Consider the following 19,077-nt stretch of genomic DNA (forward strand, 5'->3'; position numbering starts at 1 on the left):
AGGATTTTTTTCTTTAAGAGAGCAGCTGATAGTATTAGGAAACTTACAGACAGAAGTATAGGGGGTTTCCTTATTTAAAGGAAATTTAAAGGAAAGATATTGAGATGAAGAGGAAGCTACTTTTTTTTTTTTTTAAAAGATTTTATTTATTTATTTGATAGACAGTGAGAGAGAGTATAAAAGTGACAAGGTCAGAGGGAGAAGCCCACTCCCTGCAGAGCTAGGAGCCTGATGTAAGACTCGATCCCGGGACTCCAGGATCATGACCTGAGCTGACGGCAGTTGCTTAACCACCCAGGCGCCTGAGGAAGCTATTTTTTTTTGTGAGTTTATACATACTATGGTGTGTAAATAACTTCTGATAACCACACAGCTAAGCATGTATTCTCATTGGATGGTTGCTGTCTACTTTTGTTTGTTTGTTTTTTTAACATCTTGGCTTATAATTTTATAAGGATTTCATCGGTGCTCAGAAGAGTTTCCTTTTACCCTACCTGGAATAAAACTTCATAAAGATGGAATAAAGGAGTAATAGAATAGTGATAGACCTCTGAGCAGATATACACAGTGGGGTTTTGGTGAGAGTCATCCATGGGTAATGAAGTCAGGATTTAGTGAAGATTCAGGAGTTTGTGATAACAGCACTTACAGGTTGAAGTCAGGAGGCAGGGTTTCTCAGGAGTTAGGGGAACAGAGCCAAAAAAGCATTCTAAATTTTAGGCCTAAAAGTGATTAAGGAAGAAACATTGTGCCAGCATATACTGGCAATATCAAGTGGAAAAGCTTCATGGTCTCAGTCAATGGTGGTGTATTTTCAGGTATATTATCTGCTCTTTGGATAGGTTTGGATAATGCCAATTTCTAATTGAAAATCTTATGGTTAACTGCAGTGTTGTTGCCATGGATAGTAGTATTACTTTTTCAGGTAATACTTCTTTGCTGAATCTGTGTCTATTTATTTATTTCATTGAATGCAAGTCAGCCAGCTGCCACATTTTGACAACCAGGAGTGTTACTTTTTTGGCCATATCACTTAGGCTCTTGGCCTCAGGCCTTCAAAAGATACTGTAGCTTATTTTGTTTGAAATGAGGTCATTTTCCTCTATAAAGATTATTTCTTTTTTAATTTTTTAACTTTTAAAATTTATTTGACAGATAGCAAGAGAGGGTTGGGGGGACAGGGAGAGGGTTTGGGAGAGGGAGAGGCAGGCTTCCCGCTGAGCTCCATCCCAGGGTCCTGGGATCATAACCTGAGCCAAAGGCAAGTGACTCAGCCACTCAGGTGCTCCAAGATTATTTCTTTTTTAGTCAATAACATGTTTATGGGCTCCACACTCAGATATGAAGCTAATTGTAAATAATCATTTTTGAAAAGTTGTTTTTCTTTTTCTCTTGCAGGTGTATTGTAGAGAATAAAAGTCTTCAAACATCTTTGCCATATTGACTCTGAGTTGCCAGCGGACTCAGGCTTATGAGGAGGTACTGTCACACAAAACAGTGTCTAGTGAAGACGACAAGAAAGTGGGGAAAGGATTGGAAAAAGAAGCTAAAACGCTATAGAAAACCATGGTAGGTATTATTTGTGTTTCCTTCATTTATTTATAAAAGATTCCAGTAGTTTAAAATTGGAAATTTAATAGTGAAGGCAAGTGAAAGACAATGGTGTTAATTTTTGGCTCTAGATAAAGATGGCACTCTACTATTTAAGCAAAGCCAATGAGTTCAGATTTATTATGAGCCCTTTAAACCACAAGATGAAGCCCCATGAGCCCTCAGGCCATAAATTATTAAATACAAAGGAGGGAAGGCTCATAAATAATATTTTCTAATAAAACTGACATTAGCAAACTGATACAAGGATGGCTTAGGTGACCTTGAACTTGAAATTGTATAATTTTTCTCTAGTCTTCTACCTGAAGTTCAGTTTTTTCCCGTGGACATAAAAAATCTTGAATTAATGCTTTAATGAGTGATACGGATGGTGCAGAATTTTATGAAATGTTCGAGTATTGAACTCAAAAGTTACCTTTTCCACATGCTTTTTAAAATAACAGGGTCAAGTGTTTAGTATTGGGGGGCACTGAACCTAACCTCAAGTAAATCTTGCTTTTTTGTGGAAAGTTCATACTCAAATTAGATGAGATGTTAGATGAGATCATAATCTCTGGTGCCTAGTGTTTCAGCTGGTAAAATGTGTTGATTTTTTTTCTTCTAGTATTTTGGTTCTGGAGGATGTTGTGTGAATTTTTTCCCTAAGTATAAGTGAGAAAAGACTTAAAAAAGATGTTATAAGTGGGAGAAAAAGCACAAAAATATTAATCATCAGTATGTTTGAAATATGTTGTTTAGCAAGTCTGATGGTATTTCTTTAAGTGTTAGTTGATTTTTTTAAAAATTTGTTCTAAGGATTATAATTTAGTTGACTTGCTCTTAGAGAAGAAATTCCCCAAATATTTTAATTCTGGATGGTGGGGAAAAATGTTAGTTAACTTGGGATTTTCTCTGTCATTTCATTTTAGGTGAGGTTTAAGAAAGGATACTGTGACTTCCATTTCTTCAAATAAATTTATTTATTATAGTCTTGATTTTCTTACAGTTTAATTGCTTTTTACTGTCATTTGTCACAGTTGATAAAAATTCCTTTCCTAGTTTATTCATTTTAAATTTAGTTTAGATTTCCTGGTGTTTACATAATTTTGTGTTTTTAAAATTTAATTGGTTGGTAGGTGTTTTCCAGTTTTTCCTATTGCTTTACACCTTAGATCTTAGGGTTAAATGACAACTTTCTGTTTCTGCATATTATTTCTAATTTAATTTTTTAAATCTTTAAGGGGCGCCTGGGTGGCTCAGTGGGTTAAGCCTCTGCCTTTGGCTAAGGTCATGATCTCAGGGTCCTGGAATTGAGCCCTGCATTGGGTTCTCTGCTCAGTGGGGAGCCTGCTTCCCCCTCTCTCTGCCGGCCTCTATGCCTACTTGTGATATCTCTGTCAAATAAATAAATAAAATCTAAAAAAAAAAAAAAAAATCTTTAAGTCCATTTGGACCTTGTTGGGGTAAATAAGACCGCCCTCCCATTTTTTTGGTCTTTTTTTTTTGTAATATGCTTATTCTTCCTTTGACCATTGTTTCATGGTGCTTATCCTGTCACAAACAGTAGATTCTTGGATTTAACATTCTTGGATTTAACGTTGGCAGTGAGTTATTTGTGAGAGAAACACCGAAGCTTTGTGGTATGTCGCAGTATGTCATTTTGTTAAGAGAAGGCCAGTGTGCAGGGCTGAGTAATTTAGCTAACTAAATAAATTAGTAACTCACCATAAAACTAAATGACAGAGACGATCCCAAGTTAAGTTTTTTTCTCCACCATTCAGAACTAAAAAATTAGTAAATTTCTTCTTTTCTAAAGAGAAGTCAAATAATTTAATAATTTTTCTCTAGAACAACCTTGAGTCTCCAGTTTGTTATATGGCTTTTTTGTTTTCTTGTTACTTATTTTGGGATATGTGAGTAATTTCAAGAAGTGATTAAAAAGTTGGTTTCTTTGCGGCAAAAGATTCCAGTTAGAAAACTGGTTGTGGACTGTGAGCAAGGCAGAAATCTAGACAGAAATGGGTTGTATCTAGAAAAAAGGAAAGCTCTGTGATTGATTTGAGTCCTTATAATAATTGAAGGTTTCAAAGTTTACTTACCTTTTTAGCTATAGTGTGCTTCATTTTATAGGGGACAGTAATACTGTAGTATTAATTAACTAGTGTTCAAACTAGTGTGATTTTTAAACATTAATATTCAAATAAAACAAGAGGCAGGACTGATAAGGACTTGAGAATATTTTAGGTTGTGGTAGACTTTAGAACAAAATATTTACCATCTACTGGCATATTAGTTCATTTAAGTAAAGACACTGTAGCCATCCTTTAAGTGGAATACTTTGGGCATTATGGAAACTCACCAACTTATCCCCATTCATTTTGCATTGTACTGGTACAAGTGTCTTCATGATATTTGTAAATTTGGAAATATTCAAAAGTTTCTGAAAGTGTGACTCATGAGTGTGAAGGATCTGCTCTATTAAATTTTCATGAAATTCATTCTATTTCTAGGCTTTAATCTGCTCCACTGATTTCTGGGCCAGCGTGTCATTTTAATTACTGCTTTTTAAATTTTTGGTATTTTGTTTTAGTATAATGGTACCACTCATCCATCTTTGTAGAATATTTCTTGATATTTTCATTGATTTTTTTTTTCTCCAAATGAGCTTTAAAATGATTTTTGTTGAATATTAAGTAAAGCTATCTTGAGAGGATTTGATTGAGAATGTAATACATTCATAAATTACTTTGGGGAGTTGATTCTTTTGTAGTATGTATTTTCCCCATTTTGGAGTTTGGGATGTTTTCTGCTAATCTGTTTTAAAAATTAAGGCCTTGCACCAAGGGTGTGAATGCCAAATAGTAAATAGAGTTCTGATGTTACCCACAGTTTTTCTATAGTGTTGACACATATCTTTGTATTTTATATTATTACTGTATTATGAAATCTCAATTTTTCAAGTTGCATAATTCTTCAGCAGTTTGGAAAGGAGTGACTGGCTATCACAAGTCACCATCATGGTTCCTAGATACTTTGTCAAAGCTAGGAAGTATCTTTTTCTTGCAGACGATGTGTGATACAGATGACCTTTTTCAAAGATCGTCTGTATGTATCGGTATTCAAAATACTAGATTCAGCTAAAAGGTAGCATGTACATGATGCGGAAAGTGACCTGGGTGAATCTTACCAAAATAAGAATGAAAAATCGCTAATTTTCTAGTGTGGAGTTCAGTAGAATGATGTTTTACTTTCTATTCTGTGCAATTTTTTGTTGTCTCAACATTAATTGTTTCGCAGTGGTTTGACAATGCTATGACTTGACTGAAATACATATATGTATTTTAATATATTTGTATATCATACTTTTCAGGTAACATTACTTTTATTGAAGTAATTGTTTTCTTTCTTTTGACAGAGATCTATTAGATCTTTTGCCAATGATGATCGCCATGTTATGGTGAAACATTCAACAATCTATCCATCTCCAGAGGAACTTGAAGCTGTTCAGAATATGGTGTCTACTGTTGAATGTGCTCTTAAACATGTGTCAGATTGGCTCGATGAAACAAATAAAGGCACAAAAACAGAGGGTGAGACAGAAGTGAAGAAGGATGAGGCCGTAGACACCTATTCCAAGTGAGTGTGGCCTAACCTTTGTGGAGCTGTACTGCAGTGCTCAGAAAAGCTGAGTCCTCTCCCACCGGGTTTCATTTGGTATATGGTGTTCTTTAGGTTTTCTCATTTATACGACTGTAAACAAGGAAGTAAATGTTTGTGGAATTTTTCCAAGTTACATTTGAAAGGAAGTCAAGAAAGAAACAACGATTAGACCAGGAAAAGAAGATGGACTTGTTCAGGATGCCTTTTGAGAGTGCACCAAGCCCTTTGAAGTTGTCATTTTGGAGATTATGAAATGTCACTTTTTTCATGTGTTGGTTCAGCCTTCTGAATTCAGAAATAGGTCTTTGGGGAAATCATAAAATGTCATTTTTTTTTAGGTATTTAAAAATCTTGATGGAGAAGAAAGAGTGCAGGAAGATGTGTTCTAAATGTGTTTTTGACCATACCTACGTTGTTGAGTGCCAGGATTCAACACAGTGTGTGGCATGTAGTAAATGCTCACTGGATATTTGTGGAATGAATGAAGGACTAACAGGAGCCAGAACCTTCAGCAGTTAGGGCAGAGTATTCTCAGTGCTATAACAGTAGTAAGAGATGAGTGAGGTGAAGCTTCATGATAACTGAAGTTAGATCAAGAAACTCTGTATGATGTAGTAAGCTTACTGTTTTGAGCAGTGACACTATAATTGGAATAAATATGATTTACTTGGAAAGAAGAAGCTCATTTAATTGTACTGTATTTATAGGATTAAGAGCATTACTTTGGCTATAACAAAGATACAGGTTATAGAATTTTTTTTTTCAGCTTACAATTTAAATTGTGATAAAGAATAGTGGGGAAGTTTTGATAAATCGATTTTCTTCTATGAAATATAGTGTAACTTTTTCATCTTTACATGCAAGATAATCAGTATCAGTTTTCAGCTGAAGAACATAATTCCTTGAATTTGTTAACTGTTTGCAGGTAATATCTACATTGTGTATAGTACTAGCCTTGTCAGCTTGGAGGTTCTTGGCAGTAATTCAGTTTTTCTTGAATGTGATGGCTTTAAAATAGATACTGTCAAATTTTGAGGTTTATGTTAATTAGTAGTATCCAGTAATCTAGCTCTATATATCCCAGTCCCTGTGCAAATTAAATAGTTTTGCACTTCATATTTAAATTTGTACTATGGAATGTGTTTATGCCCTTTCAAAAACTTCTTAAAAATTTTTGATAAAATGTGTATAACATAAAATTTACCATTTTAAAAAAATTTATTTATTTTTTATTTTCAGCATAACAGTATTCATTATTTTTGCACCACACCCAGTGCTCCATGCAATCTGTGCCCCTCTATAATACCCACCACCTGGTACCCCGACCTTCCACCCAAAATATACCTTTTTTTTTTTTTTTTTAAAGATTTTATTTATTTGACGGAGAGAGAGGAATCACAAGTAGGCAGAGAGGCAGGCAGAGAGAGAGGGGAGGAAGCAGGCTTCCCGCGGAGCAGAGATCCCAGGACCCTGGGATCATGACCTGAGCCGAAGGCAGAGGCTTTAACCCACTGAGCCACCCAGGTGCCCCCCAAATTTACCATTTTTAAGTGGAGTTTCATTTACTGTTGGAATTTAGACTCTCTTAGTACTATTTCTGTTGTTTGTTTTTTCAAGGCTGCGCAGACTTTTGAAAAGTGCTCCAGCAGACTTTTGCTTAACTGGATCAGGTCACTGTATTTTGAAGATTTTTAAAAAATAATGTGCTCCACACTTTCATTTGGACTTGTAAATATAGCTCTGTGTGTGGGTGCTCTAGACTGTCTTTGTGAACATTTCTAGGTTGAACACTTGTCTTGATTCCTCCCATGTGTCAGAACTCAAGGAGGGCACAATGTTTGGGTCCTTATTTTGTGTAAAACAGAGGCAGGCACATCTGAGAACAGAGCTCTTTTCTAGTAATGGACACGGCTTGAACTCCTGATGTATGCTAAGTACTACAGAAGGCACCAAGATGGGTGAGGGCTATCTTCTATTTATTAAGCACCTTCTGCTGCCAGGCACTGTTAGGCAGCTTTTACCTGTGTTCTCTTTATTTTACCTTTTTACAAGCTGACTCAGAGAAACCTTCCACTATTTATATTATTAGGAATATTAGGGTTCTGTTCTTAATTTTAAGTAATTCCCTATATTTGGGTGTTTGCTTTATGGTATCTCCTATATTTAAATTAATTATTTAAATTCAGGGCTAAAGTAGGAGTTCCTTTCTCAGTTCAGTCATGCTGTCATCTGCGTAAGATCAACTATATCTGAATTATGACATAGAATTTAATAAGCAAGTAGTAATGGATAGTTAATAATAGCTAAACACTTACTGAGTGCCAGTTACTCTAGCCAACTGTTTTTCACATTACGTTACAACAAACCTGCTGGTATGGGTTATTATCATTCCCCTCCTTTGCCCCCATTTTACCTATGAAATTTCCGTTGCTTCAAATTTGCATATGAAAAGAGTGACTCGGAATCATTAACAAACTTGCTTGAGGTCAGTGAATGAATATGTGTGGTGGGCCAGGATTCATTTTCATCTGTTGGGACTCCAAATCCAGTTTTCTTAGCACATTCACCTCAAATTCCTGTGACTAAAACGTGAGAGTGTAGAGCAGGGAAAGTTTATATGCTGGTTCTGGGGATCAGAAAAAACTTTATGAAGGAAGTGGCATTTGCAGTAGGCTCAGAGTCGGGGAAGGCTTTTGGCAGGCAGTTAAAAGTGGAAGAAAACATAAATCTCAGCAAAGTTCTAGGTGTGAGAAAGCTTATGGACCATTTAGGGATTAATAGCATTGTTTATTGAGCTGTTAATGTATGCCAGCATCTGCACTAAAGTTCGTTACTTACATGATGTTCTTAAGGACTACTCTGTAAAAAAGGCATTTTTTTCTTTTCTTCCTTTTTTTTTTTTTTTTTTCCCCACAAATGAGAAGGTAAGCTCAAAAGTGGTAATTTGTAATTTACCTAGTGTCACAGTACTGAGTGGCGGGGCCAGAATTTGAATGACAAAGTTGTGTTGTCTTCTCAGTTGGCTCCCAGTGTGCTATGTGCCTGAGTGTTCAGTGGGACACTAAGAAAGTACAGGCAGGGTGTCGTCCTTGGACTGCTTTTGGAAGGTTACTCTGGTAATGGTGGTATACAGTGGATCAGAATGGCAGAAGTTACTCATTAAAGCCAGTGAAGCTATGGTTATTGAGCGTAGTCTAGGTGAGACGTAGTAAGAGCCTGAACAGAAACTAGTTTGAAGGCATTTGTTCGAGGGTGATCCTGGAGGGAAAATTTATCAACTGTTACTAGATTTGGGAGAATGAGGAGAGGACATGGATACAGGAGAAGAATCAAAGGCGATGGAATCTCTTCTTAATATCAAATAATTTACTGTTTGGATTTGCTTTAAAACCCCTTTTCTTTCTATACTTCTATTATTTCTTTCTATACTTATATCACCCTTTATAGTTTTTCATTGATTTAATATTAATTGAATCTCTAAGGAATGCCAGTCACTTAGCCAGTGTCTGGATTATTTATAATTTCTTGTCTTATTTCTACTGCCACAATATTTCTCTCCCTTATCCTTTCTCTAGTTCATTCTCCACTCTGCTGATTCTTTGCCCCAGCTACAATGACCTTTTTTCTCTCTAACCTTATCAAAGTCTGAAGTCAGACCTCTCTAATTTTGACCTCTCTTTCTCCTGAACTTGGGAAGCAACCGTAATAATGTAAAGAACCTGAGCATTGTGATCACACCAACTCGAGTTTGAATCCAGGCTGTGTTTGACTCTCTATGTGAACTTGAACAATTAATTAGCCTTTCTGAGATTGACATTACTTGTCTTTTAAATGCAAGCTTGTTGTGAGATTTATTTTTTATTTTTATTTTTTTAAAGATTTATTTTTGAGAGAGAGAGCATGTGTGCATATATAGGAGTGGGGTGGGAGTGGGGGAGGGGAGAGAGGCAGAGGGAGAAGCAGACACCCCACTGAGCAGGGAACCCTATGTTGGACTCCATCCCTGAACCCCAGGATCGTGACCTGAGCTGAAGGCAATTGCTTAACCGACTGAGCCACCCAGGTACCCTTGCTGTAAGGTTTAATGAGAGACGGTGGCATGAAGTTTGTTCTCAGACGTTACTTTCTTTTCCCCTTTTAAGCAGGTTACTTTTTATACTTTGCTACAGGGTGAGCCTCAGGAACAGGAGAGATGGGATCTTTAGTATACTTTCTGTACTCAGACATTTGCTTACTGGCTGCATGACTGTTAAGATCAGTTACATTTTCCCTTGTGATGAGGGAAATGAACCTATAAGAAATTTTTAGTATTAAAATTAAGGGTAGATGTTAACATTTTTATGCACCATTTGTTACTTGATGTTCTTTGTTCTTTTAGCCACAGCTGGATTTAGAATGCATATACTGGCAGGTTATCTTTGGTCTCTTCCTTCTTTCTTCAGCTCTCTAGTTTTATCACATTGTTCTGCTTTCCCCATAAACTTTTTGTAGATTCCTAGAATGATACAGCTAGAAGGGATGGGCTACGGCTCAGGCAGCTAATAGCCGTTTTGCAGTTACGGGTACTGAGCCAGCAGGCACCCGTAAGAGTAGAGTTCAGGTCTTTTAGATTTCCACCCTGATGCTCTTTTTCAATATACTTTTGGTGTTCAGGTTTCTCACAAATTTCTTTAATCACCAATAAAAAGATAAAAAGATAAAAGAAGTTTAAAAATATTTTGAAAAATGTGTAAGGGGATATAGTACATATAGACCCTCGTAACAAGCACATAGATGTAATAAAGAATTAAAAGGAAGACGCTCCCTGTTCATTCCTTGGGGAAGACAGATACTTTATTAGTCTTAAAACTGAGACTTAATTTTTGATGTCTGAATTTATATACTTCTTATATACCCAGGAAGCCAAGTGATGATTAAGTTATAGTTTGGGAAATAGGTTGTAAAAGTAATCATTTAGACTTTTATTTTTAGGGATCAAGGTGGTCGGACATTGTGTGGTGTAATGAGGATTGGCCTGGTTGCAAAAGGCTTGCTGATTAAAGATGATATGGACTTGGAGCTGGTTTTAATGTGCAAAGACAAACCCACAGAGACCCTGTTAAATACAGTCAAAGATAATCTTCCTATTCAGATTCAGGTGAGTACAGTTTAATTGAACCTCTAGGAGAATTTGTAAAAAGGTGAAAGTAGGTAGCGACCTTGATGAAATTAATAATAAGGAATTGGTAATAGTAAAGGGTAGGTGCAGACAAAGGAAATACTGCTACTCTGCGTTAGTGACACATCCATCACATCTAAAATAAACTTCTGATGATTAGTGCTCAGGATATATTTACTAGATGGCTTCCCCCCCCCCCCTTTTTTTTAAAGATTTTATTTATTTATTTGGCAGAGAGACAGACATCGAGAGAAGGAACACAAGCAGGGGTAGTGGGAGAGGGAGAAGCAGGCTTCTCAGTAAACAGGGAGCCCAACATGGGACTCAGTCCCAGGATACTGGGATCATGACCTGAGCCCAAGGCAGACACTTAACGACTGAGCCACCCAGGCACCCCAAAGATGGCTCTTAAGGTATAGTCTTCAATTTTCAGGTGTATGTTGTTGAGAGGCTTTATGTTTTTCAGACTAGGTCTCTCAGTTTTATAAACTTCTGGAAGGGTTGGTATAATGCAAGAAAGATCAGAAGGAGCATAGACAACTAGAGACTTTCATAGGTGATAATAAAATTGAAAACTAAGTTAACAGTAACCCTTTCATCCTGTTAATAGAAAGTCACTAAAATTCCTTGTTCCAAACCTTTTTCCAATGGATGGTTTTAGAAAATTTTGATGTTGGCTTGCTTTTTGGAGAATCCTGTGAAGGTAGATGGCTCTCCAGGGCTGAAGACAATGGTTTGGTCTGGGGCTGTGGCCGCCCCAGGACCTGCTCTGCCAGTCTGCTCCAAGGGCCAACTGCATCACTAATTGGAAAGCTGTGATCATCTTTCAGTTTCACATGTGTTGTCTGTGGTATAATCAGATTGTAGCTTTTTGATGATTTCATATTGGTTAGTCCTTATATCCATGTCACATGAATAAATACCAGCCCTCAGGTGCCTATGAAGTCCTTTGAGTCGAATGTTCTCTTTTGTTGAATTTGTTTCTTTTATTTGTATTTCTTCTAAAAAAGTCTCCCCCCCCACCAAGTTATATGAATTCTAAATTTGTTTTTAGCTTTGTTATTGGATACTTTTCTTTCACATTTACAAGTTGATCTTCAAAACCATCTTCCTTTTTTAATCTATTGACACTCAGATTTGTCTTACTTGTTGACACATTTCCCTATATTGATTTTTGGAGCGTTATATTTTTATTTTGCCTTAGATCTCAAGATATGGTTTTGTAAGTGACTGAACATATATTTGGCATTTCCATTTTCAGTTCATGAATGAAGAAATGTTTTTGGTCCTTCATAGGGTTAAATTGATTTCTTCTGAAAAATTATTTCAAGTCCTTTTGTTATCATTTGAGGAGGGAGAGTGGTGAGCAACATGGGATATAATAATAGAGCTTTTTTTTTAGAGACAGTGTGGGGGTGGTGAGGAGTGGGGGTGAGGGGAAGAGGAAGAGTGAGGGAGAGAATCTTAAGCACAGGGGTCAGTGTGAGGCTCGATACCACAACTCTGAGATCATGACCTGAGCCAAAATCAAGAGTTGGATGCTTAACCGACTAAGCTACCCAAGGCCCCCCAATAGAGCTTTTAAAAAAGAGCTCAATAACAGGACTTTCTGGCTAGCTATACTCTCTGTTATTAGAATGTTAATAAAATTCCTTATTTCTGTTTTTTTTTTTAAAGCTTTTAATTTATTTATTTGACAGAGAAATCACAAGTAGACACATGTAAGCAGAGAGGCAGGCAGAGAGAGAGGGAGAAGCAGGCTCACCACTGAGCAGAGAGCCTGATGTGGGATTTGATGCCAGGACCCTGGGATCATGACCCAAGCTGAAGGCAGAGGCTTAACCCACTGAGCCACCCAGGCACCCCCTCATTTCTGTTTTTTATATTGTTTTAAAATGTAATTTGTATTCCTGCTTTTATTACAGTGAACACTGTTACTCTTAAATCTAGGGTAAAGTAATCCATGGAGGCTTTTCAACCATCTCACCCCTGTTTCTGCTTCCTGTAGTGAGTCCTGTTATATAAGTCCACACTTATCAGAGTGGTCCTATTCCTTACCTGTGTCAGGGTAGAAAAGGAGTTGAGAGCCAGGGCTATAAATAACAGAAGTTCTTATTCTGAAAATATATCACATTTCTCAAGTATTGATATGGGAGATTGGGCCAAATTTCAGTCTGCATTAATAGATCTTTCTCTGTGGAGATCAGAACTGTATAAACTCTACATTTTGGTCTCCTTGGTGAGGGTCTTTATTTCAGGCCCCACAGTTTTAAAATGTTCTTGTTGAGTTAGCAAGTAAGTGTTCAAGGGAAAGGACCCAAAAGAAAGTGCAATCTTTGTAAACCATTTTAAATTTGAAGAGACTGGGGCTTTTTAGGCAAGAGAAGACAAAAAAAGACACATATTTTTTGGTCTTTGAAGGGCTTCTTATAGAAGTTAAAAGAAGCCTGAGCTCTTAAGACCAGTGGTAGACATTAAAAGTATTTCACTTTATCATAGCCAATAGTTATCCAACCCTGAAACCAGTTGCTTTGTGTGATGGTTAGATCCATTGCTGTAAGTATTTCAGAAGAGGTATCCAAGTAAAATGGGGACATAATTGTATACCCATTTCAGATTAAGTTGTAAACATGTACTCATATATGCCCTCATACATACACACATTATTATTACTATTAATATTTCAGAAAAATCTTTTTTTTTTTAAGATTTTATTCATTTGTCAGAGAGAGAGAGAGAGAGCACACAAGCAGGCAGAGGTGGAGATAGAAGCAGGCTCCCTGCTGAGCAAGGAGCCTGATGTGGGACTTGATCCCAGGAACCTGGGATCATGACCCGAGCCGAAGGCAGCAGCTCAACTGACTGAGCCACCCAGGCGTCCCCAGAAAAATCATTTGATTTCTACCTTTACTCCCTGCCTCTCTATTGTTTTCTTGGTGTTTGTATGGAAAACCGGTTTCTGATATGATACTATCTTATTTTCTTGCGAATTAATCTTTTCCTGAGCACTTACCATAGCAAAACTTCCAGTAATCTAAGTATCTTATTTAATTGCAGTTGTACCATACCTTTTCTCTACATACTCTTTTCTAGATCAATTTTAGAACTTCCTTGAGCAAGTGATAAGGGGGACCAAAACCAAGAATCACTTCTAATTAGCCCAGAACTCATACCTGGTGATCTGCATACATAGTTGAAGATTTAGTCTGACTAATTCTCTGCTGGCATCTTTAATGTTATTATAATGTCAATGTAAACAGGTTTCTTCATTTTCTCTATATTCTAGTTCTGGTTTTTCCAGTGACTGTGTGGCCTTTTCCCTTCCCTGGTTTTCTTTATTCAAAATTAGGATAATGAATTTTCTATTTTGCTTTATTTTTTGATATAAATGTTTAATGGTAAAATGCTATTTTTATGAAAAGGGCTTTGAGTTCTTTTAATGCACACTGATATGCAAAGACCTAGTAGTGTTTCCATTCTATGTCAGGTAATAGATACAGATTTCACCACCAAGAAGGATCTGTGTAACTTACTAAACTAAATATTTAATGTATAATAATATTAAATATAGCTTAATATGTGCTTCTAATTGGTGATTATTTTGTGGAAGGCCCTTAAATTATATATGTGTAATTATGTGCTTAAAGAAGCACTGTATGTTTCCCTGTGGAGGTCAGGTGACTTGTCCCATGATGATAGGTCTCACTGGAGTGATCTCTGAGATCTACCTTTCCTTTGAGAAAGGAAGTTACTTGTTTATACTAATTTTTGAAATCCTTTCTCATTTTGAATTTCTCATTCTTACTTGATGCTCTTTAAAAATCTACATAATCTTATGTAAAAATCTATTAATCTTATATTTGGAAGTCCTTAACAAGTAGGAGTTCCTTTTGAGATGGTCTGGTCAAAAAGGAATTTGGTTTAGAGAGTATTCTCAGCAATTTATTATTCTACAGTAGCTCTCTGTAAGAATTTTAAGAACAGAATTTCACCCATTATCACATAATGATGCTGTTGGTATTTTACTTTCAAATATTAGAAGGAATGGTTTTAAAGATTGTTTAATAATTGTATAGAGAGTTGACATTATGGTTTTGAGGTGTGGAGAAAGATTTGTTCTGGTAAGTTGGGAGGAGAGAGAAATGTTATCCTTAAACTAAACTAGTTAAGGACTTTACTCTTTCAGCCTAGTATTATTAATAGTTAATAACATTTGAAAACTAAGCGGCAGTCATTCATTTTTTGAGATTTTAAAATAATTAACTCGTTGTTTTTGAAATCTTGGTGACTTTCAGAAACTCACAGAAGAGAAATACCAAGTGGAACAATGTGTAGATGAGGCTTCTATTATAATTCGGAATACAAAAGAGCCCACGCTAACTTTGAAGGTGATACTTACTTCCCCTCTAATTAGGGACGAATTGGAGAAGAAGGATGGAGGTACACATGTATATATTTTTGTTTTGTTCGCATAAGACCTCTCTTGAATGCTTTGTTAAGTGTAGTTAATGGATTTAAGAAATGGTTCTGTCTTCATTCGTTTTTTTTACCACTCATAGTATTTTAAAAAGCTTTATTTCTACATGATTGCCATATTTTGAAAAAATGCATACATTTAAAATATATGTTAATTCAGAAACCTGTTGATTATCATGTTGGTCTTAACTCTGCTTTAATTTTTATACTATTATGGTGTTCTATTTTACTTTGTCTATTATTACGCTGTTATTGGTATCAGCTGACCTATTCTGTGTAGTTTGGCTTTTAGGTCTGATTTTAGGATTAAATCTGGTCCAGAAGAATACTGTTTTCATATTTGCTCACTCATTGTTTCAAGTTACTCATTTGTACCTTGCTCTTGACTTCTAATAACTATTACATCTTTTTAAGATTTATGCTTTACCTAATTGCCCATGTATAAATATGTTTTATAATGTAACAGATATAACTAGGGGATTGTTTTCTAAAAATTAACCTTCAGTAAATTAATCTTCAGTAAATTTTTTTCTAGGAGGTTTGTGATCCTGTTAACATTTTGTATATTATATATATGGGAATTATGCTTTAAACTAACTTACTTCTGAAGTTAAAAAGAATTCTTGTTTGGCAGTGTCATCCTCATAAAAGTAGAGTGAAAAATCTGTATTCAGCTTTGAGAAGGAATGATGGAGCTGAACTTCTTTATCTGGTGCTTTTATCCTGTTAATTTAGCTTGTTTCTGCCTCTCAGTCCTATCCCTAGAAACACTTGCCACATGATATTTGTCCTGTGTCAGACCTTTGACCAACTGGCCCTTCTCTGTCATGACAATTTAGAGGCAGTGTGGCTTATCTGGGCCAGTGGGGACTCCCTGTTGCTATTTTCCCATCACTAGACATTCAGCAAGTCCCATTGCTCACTCCCCTTCCTGAAATACCAGTGCAGTAAGAAATATTGGCCAGTTTCTTCATTTATGTCAAATTGATGATAAAGGTGTAGTAAGAGACACATTAGTAATGTTAAGATTGAGAAATTTAGAGTTTGGCAGACATGTCTCCTAGAATCTTTTAAAGTAAAAGTGATACACTCCTTTACAGAAAAGTTTTTTGGAATAACTAAAATCAGCTCTACCATACCCAACAGATACAAAGTAGACACATTATGAGTCAAGTTTTAAAGTTAAAGAGCATCCATCTGTAATTGGGTTAATGCCAGTATTTGTTTTTTTTTTTTTTTGGCTGTATATCATATCTCTAATTCCTCTGAAGATCCAATCCTAAGCAGCTTAATTTCTTTAACAGCTTTACAGTTCACCATTAACTATAGAACTATAAAATAATTTCTGAAGTGTCAAGATAATTCTGTTAATTCTGATAAGCTGTGTTCTACTTGACTCTCTCTCTAGTGTAAAGTCAGCCACTCCCTAGACTAGTAACAATTACGGGAATTATTAACAATTATTTGAGTATAGAGAGATGAGAAAAAGACTGAAATCACCAAAGACTAGATTAATTCTGCATCTGTTTGTAGCTGTAGGCATCTCTTCTGTTATTTCTTTGAAAATAGTGAGAGAACATCAGGCTTCTTTTTTCCTGTGGTTTTGTATGCTTATGTGGGATTAGGTAATAGTTTTCTGTGATATCCTTAAGCTTGGTCTGTTGCCTCTGTAACTTTAATTTCTGTTCACAGAAGTTGGAAACAGAGACTGCACTGCACCCTTACTAGAAGACTAGTTACTGTAAAATACTCTCTGTTCAAGGTGTTTGTATTACTCAAGGATCCCAAGACCCCTTTTTTGAGCTGTAACCTCCCAGCCCTGTTGAGTCACTGTTACCTTTTACAGTTTGTGCATTTTGTCTAACCTGGGCTTTTTCAAAATGCTTTTTGATCTGCACTGCCATTTTTGTGTATTCCTGAATAACTTTTAGGATCCAGCGTGACTGAGCATTTGAGACCTAGGCTTGTGATTCTGTAGGACTTGTTTCTTCCTACCGGACAATTCCTCTCACCTTGATGCGGTTATTTTCAGCTGCATGGTTGAAAGTATGGGATTCATTTGGCTTCCAGGAATTTCTAAGACTGGGAGATATCCCTCTTTTCAAAATCTCCACTCCCTTTCTTTCTCAGTATTTAAAAAATATGCATTGTAACTCTCTTTGAGGAGACACTTTCCTATTGAACCTCAACAGCTCCCCTCCCCGCAAAACAAACCAACTTTTCACAGTACATATACACTTAGATCTTTCTCTTTCCTCTCTTCACTTGGTGCAAATTTGGGTAAAATCTAAAAAAGGGGAAAAAGCGTGGTTGCAAGCAGGGAGAACCAGAGGACTGGGGCAGGTGAGAACATCAAACTTAACCCCTAAGGGTTGTCTCTGCAGAAGTAGGTCTAACTAGTCATTCAGACTGCTACTTAAATTTTCAGTGGCCAGAGTATATAGTGAATCTCTTTGGTATTGCTTACTCTTTCACAGGTAAAATCCCCCCCGTGCTGTCAGTCTTCTTGCCATATTCCAACCCTTTACTTCAAGGCCCTGTTCCCTATCACTATATGCTTCCTGCTAAAGAAGGGATAGGAGAAGCACTTAGTGCCTGGCAGTTAGGAGTTCGATTCTTAACTCCATTAGGTACTCATGCTGTGTGATCTTGACAGGTTTCTTCATTTTAAACCGTGGATAAGAAATACTTTAGAAAGTGTTTGAGGTCAAATGACAGAATTTATATAATGTAACCTGTACGATACCTAATTTGCTCAATTAATAGTGGTAGTGATAGTTACATTTACTCAGCTTATACTAAAAAGACTCCCAGTGCAAAGTCACATACTAAAACTGCCTTCAATTCATAACGAGAATAATGAGTGCTTCATAGATCTGAGGCACTGAACCTAAACGCAGATAAATTCTTCAACATCCACTGAAATGTAGTATTAGAATCAATATACTGTATTTGCTGCAGTGCTGACAATGAGCTAATTTGTTATATACTTTATGATTCATCAAGAGGTGGGTATGTTTTTCCCTACCCATGTTCTTTATCCCTAGTGCCTAGAATAGTACCTAATACAATGTGGGTGTGCTGCATCCCTGCAAAAAAAAAAAAAATCTGTTGAATGAATTTTTGTAGCCAGCACATTACCTGATTAAATAGGACTGTGTGGTGTGTAAGAAGCTTTAACAATGGGCATCTTGATACTCAAGCAATGTATATTGAGGATTTAGCTGTGATAAAGTATTTTATAACTTATTATGTTAGAAGCATTTTCTTATACATGATTTAACCTTCACAGCAGCCCTGTGAGGTGGCTATCTGCCTTGCTCGATAAATGAGGAAAGTCTCAGGTTTTACCGAGCTCCTCCCACTCTGAAGTCCAATGTGCTGTCTGCTCCCATTTCTCTCTAGGATGAGTGTAGGAGCCTCTTAGCTGATACAGTTATTCTCAGCTCACAGGGTCTCAGCTTCTTTCAGTGCTTGTGATTTTAAGAAGTATGTTTGGGGACGCCTGGGTGGCGCAGTTGGTTGGACGACTGCCTTCGGCTCAGGGCGTGATCCTGGAGTCCCGGGATCGAGTCCCACATCGGGCTCCCAGCTCCATGGGGAGTCTGCTTCGCTCTCTGACCTTCTCCTCGCTCATGCTCTCTCTCACTGTCTCTCTCTCTCAAATAAATAAATAAAATCCTTAAAAAAAAAAAAAAAAAGAAGTATGTTTGCTATGAGGGTGGTAAGTTAGCTATTATATTTACAATGCAATTCGAAACCAGGTGGATAGGGAACCTACAACAAGTCCTATGGCTTAGGCTAAGATGAACCTCTGTCCTAAGTACTGAGGTAGATTTTTAGGGGTTCACAGAGAATCTGCTCAAAAGTCCCGTTTCACATATTGGTGCCAGTATGAACTTCTGGTGTGTCTTGGCCATTCACTAGCATGAGTTCTGCTAAATGGAAGGCATTAAGTTCTCACATTCCAGAGATCACAACTGGGATTATAACGATGCTGTAGGCTTTATTTTCCTATCTTCCCCAGCTGCTAGACCCACACTATCCAATGCAAATCTTTAGCCATTATCTTTCCAGTGGCTGGCTGCCTGCTGAAGAATTGAAGAAAAGTCATATCGAGTGGTGTTTCTACCATAAATTAGGAAAACAGTGCTCTCTGTTCTACCTAAGTGCTGCATTTACCTGTCTGCGTT

General features: G+C 36.7%; 1 protein-coding gene across 2 annotated transcripts in view; it reads left to right on the plus strand.

Annotated features, from left to right (window-relative positions):
* LOC122917269 (spermatid perinuclear RNA binding protein) overlaps nucleotides 1–19,077 on the plus strand; it is a 132,766-nt gene that overhangs the window by 71,274 nt on the left and 42,415 nt on the right. For both annotated transcript variants that reach the window (XM_044264950.1, XM_044264951.1), the window contains 4 exons: nucleotides 1,399–1,569; nucleotides 5,006–5,226; nucleotides 10,222–10,387; nucleotides 14,704–14,848. In XM_044264950.1, coding sequence (XP_044120885.1) covers nucleotides 1,567–1,569; nucleotides 5,006–5,226; nucleotides 10,222–10,387; nucleotides 14,704–14,848 — 535 coding nt within the window. In that variant the 5' untranslated portion in view covers nucleotides 1,399–1,566. Of the gene's footprint in view, nucleotides 1–1,398; nucleotides 1,570–5,005; nucleotides 5,227–10,221; nucleotides 10,388–14,703; nucleotides 14,849–19,077 lie in introns of those variants that run through there.

This window comes from Neovison vison, chromosome 9 (genome assembly GCF_020171115.1).
Source record: "Neovison vison isolate M4711 chromosome 9, ASM_NN_V1, whole genome shotgun sequence".
Classification (NCBI taxonomy): Eukaryota; Metazoa; Chordata; class Mammalia; order Carnivora; family Mustelidae; genus Neogale; species Neogale vison.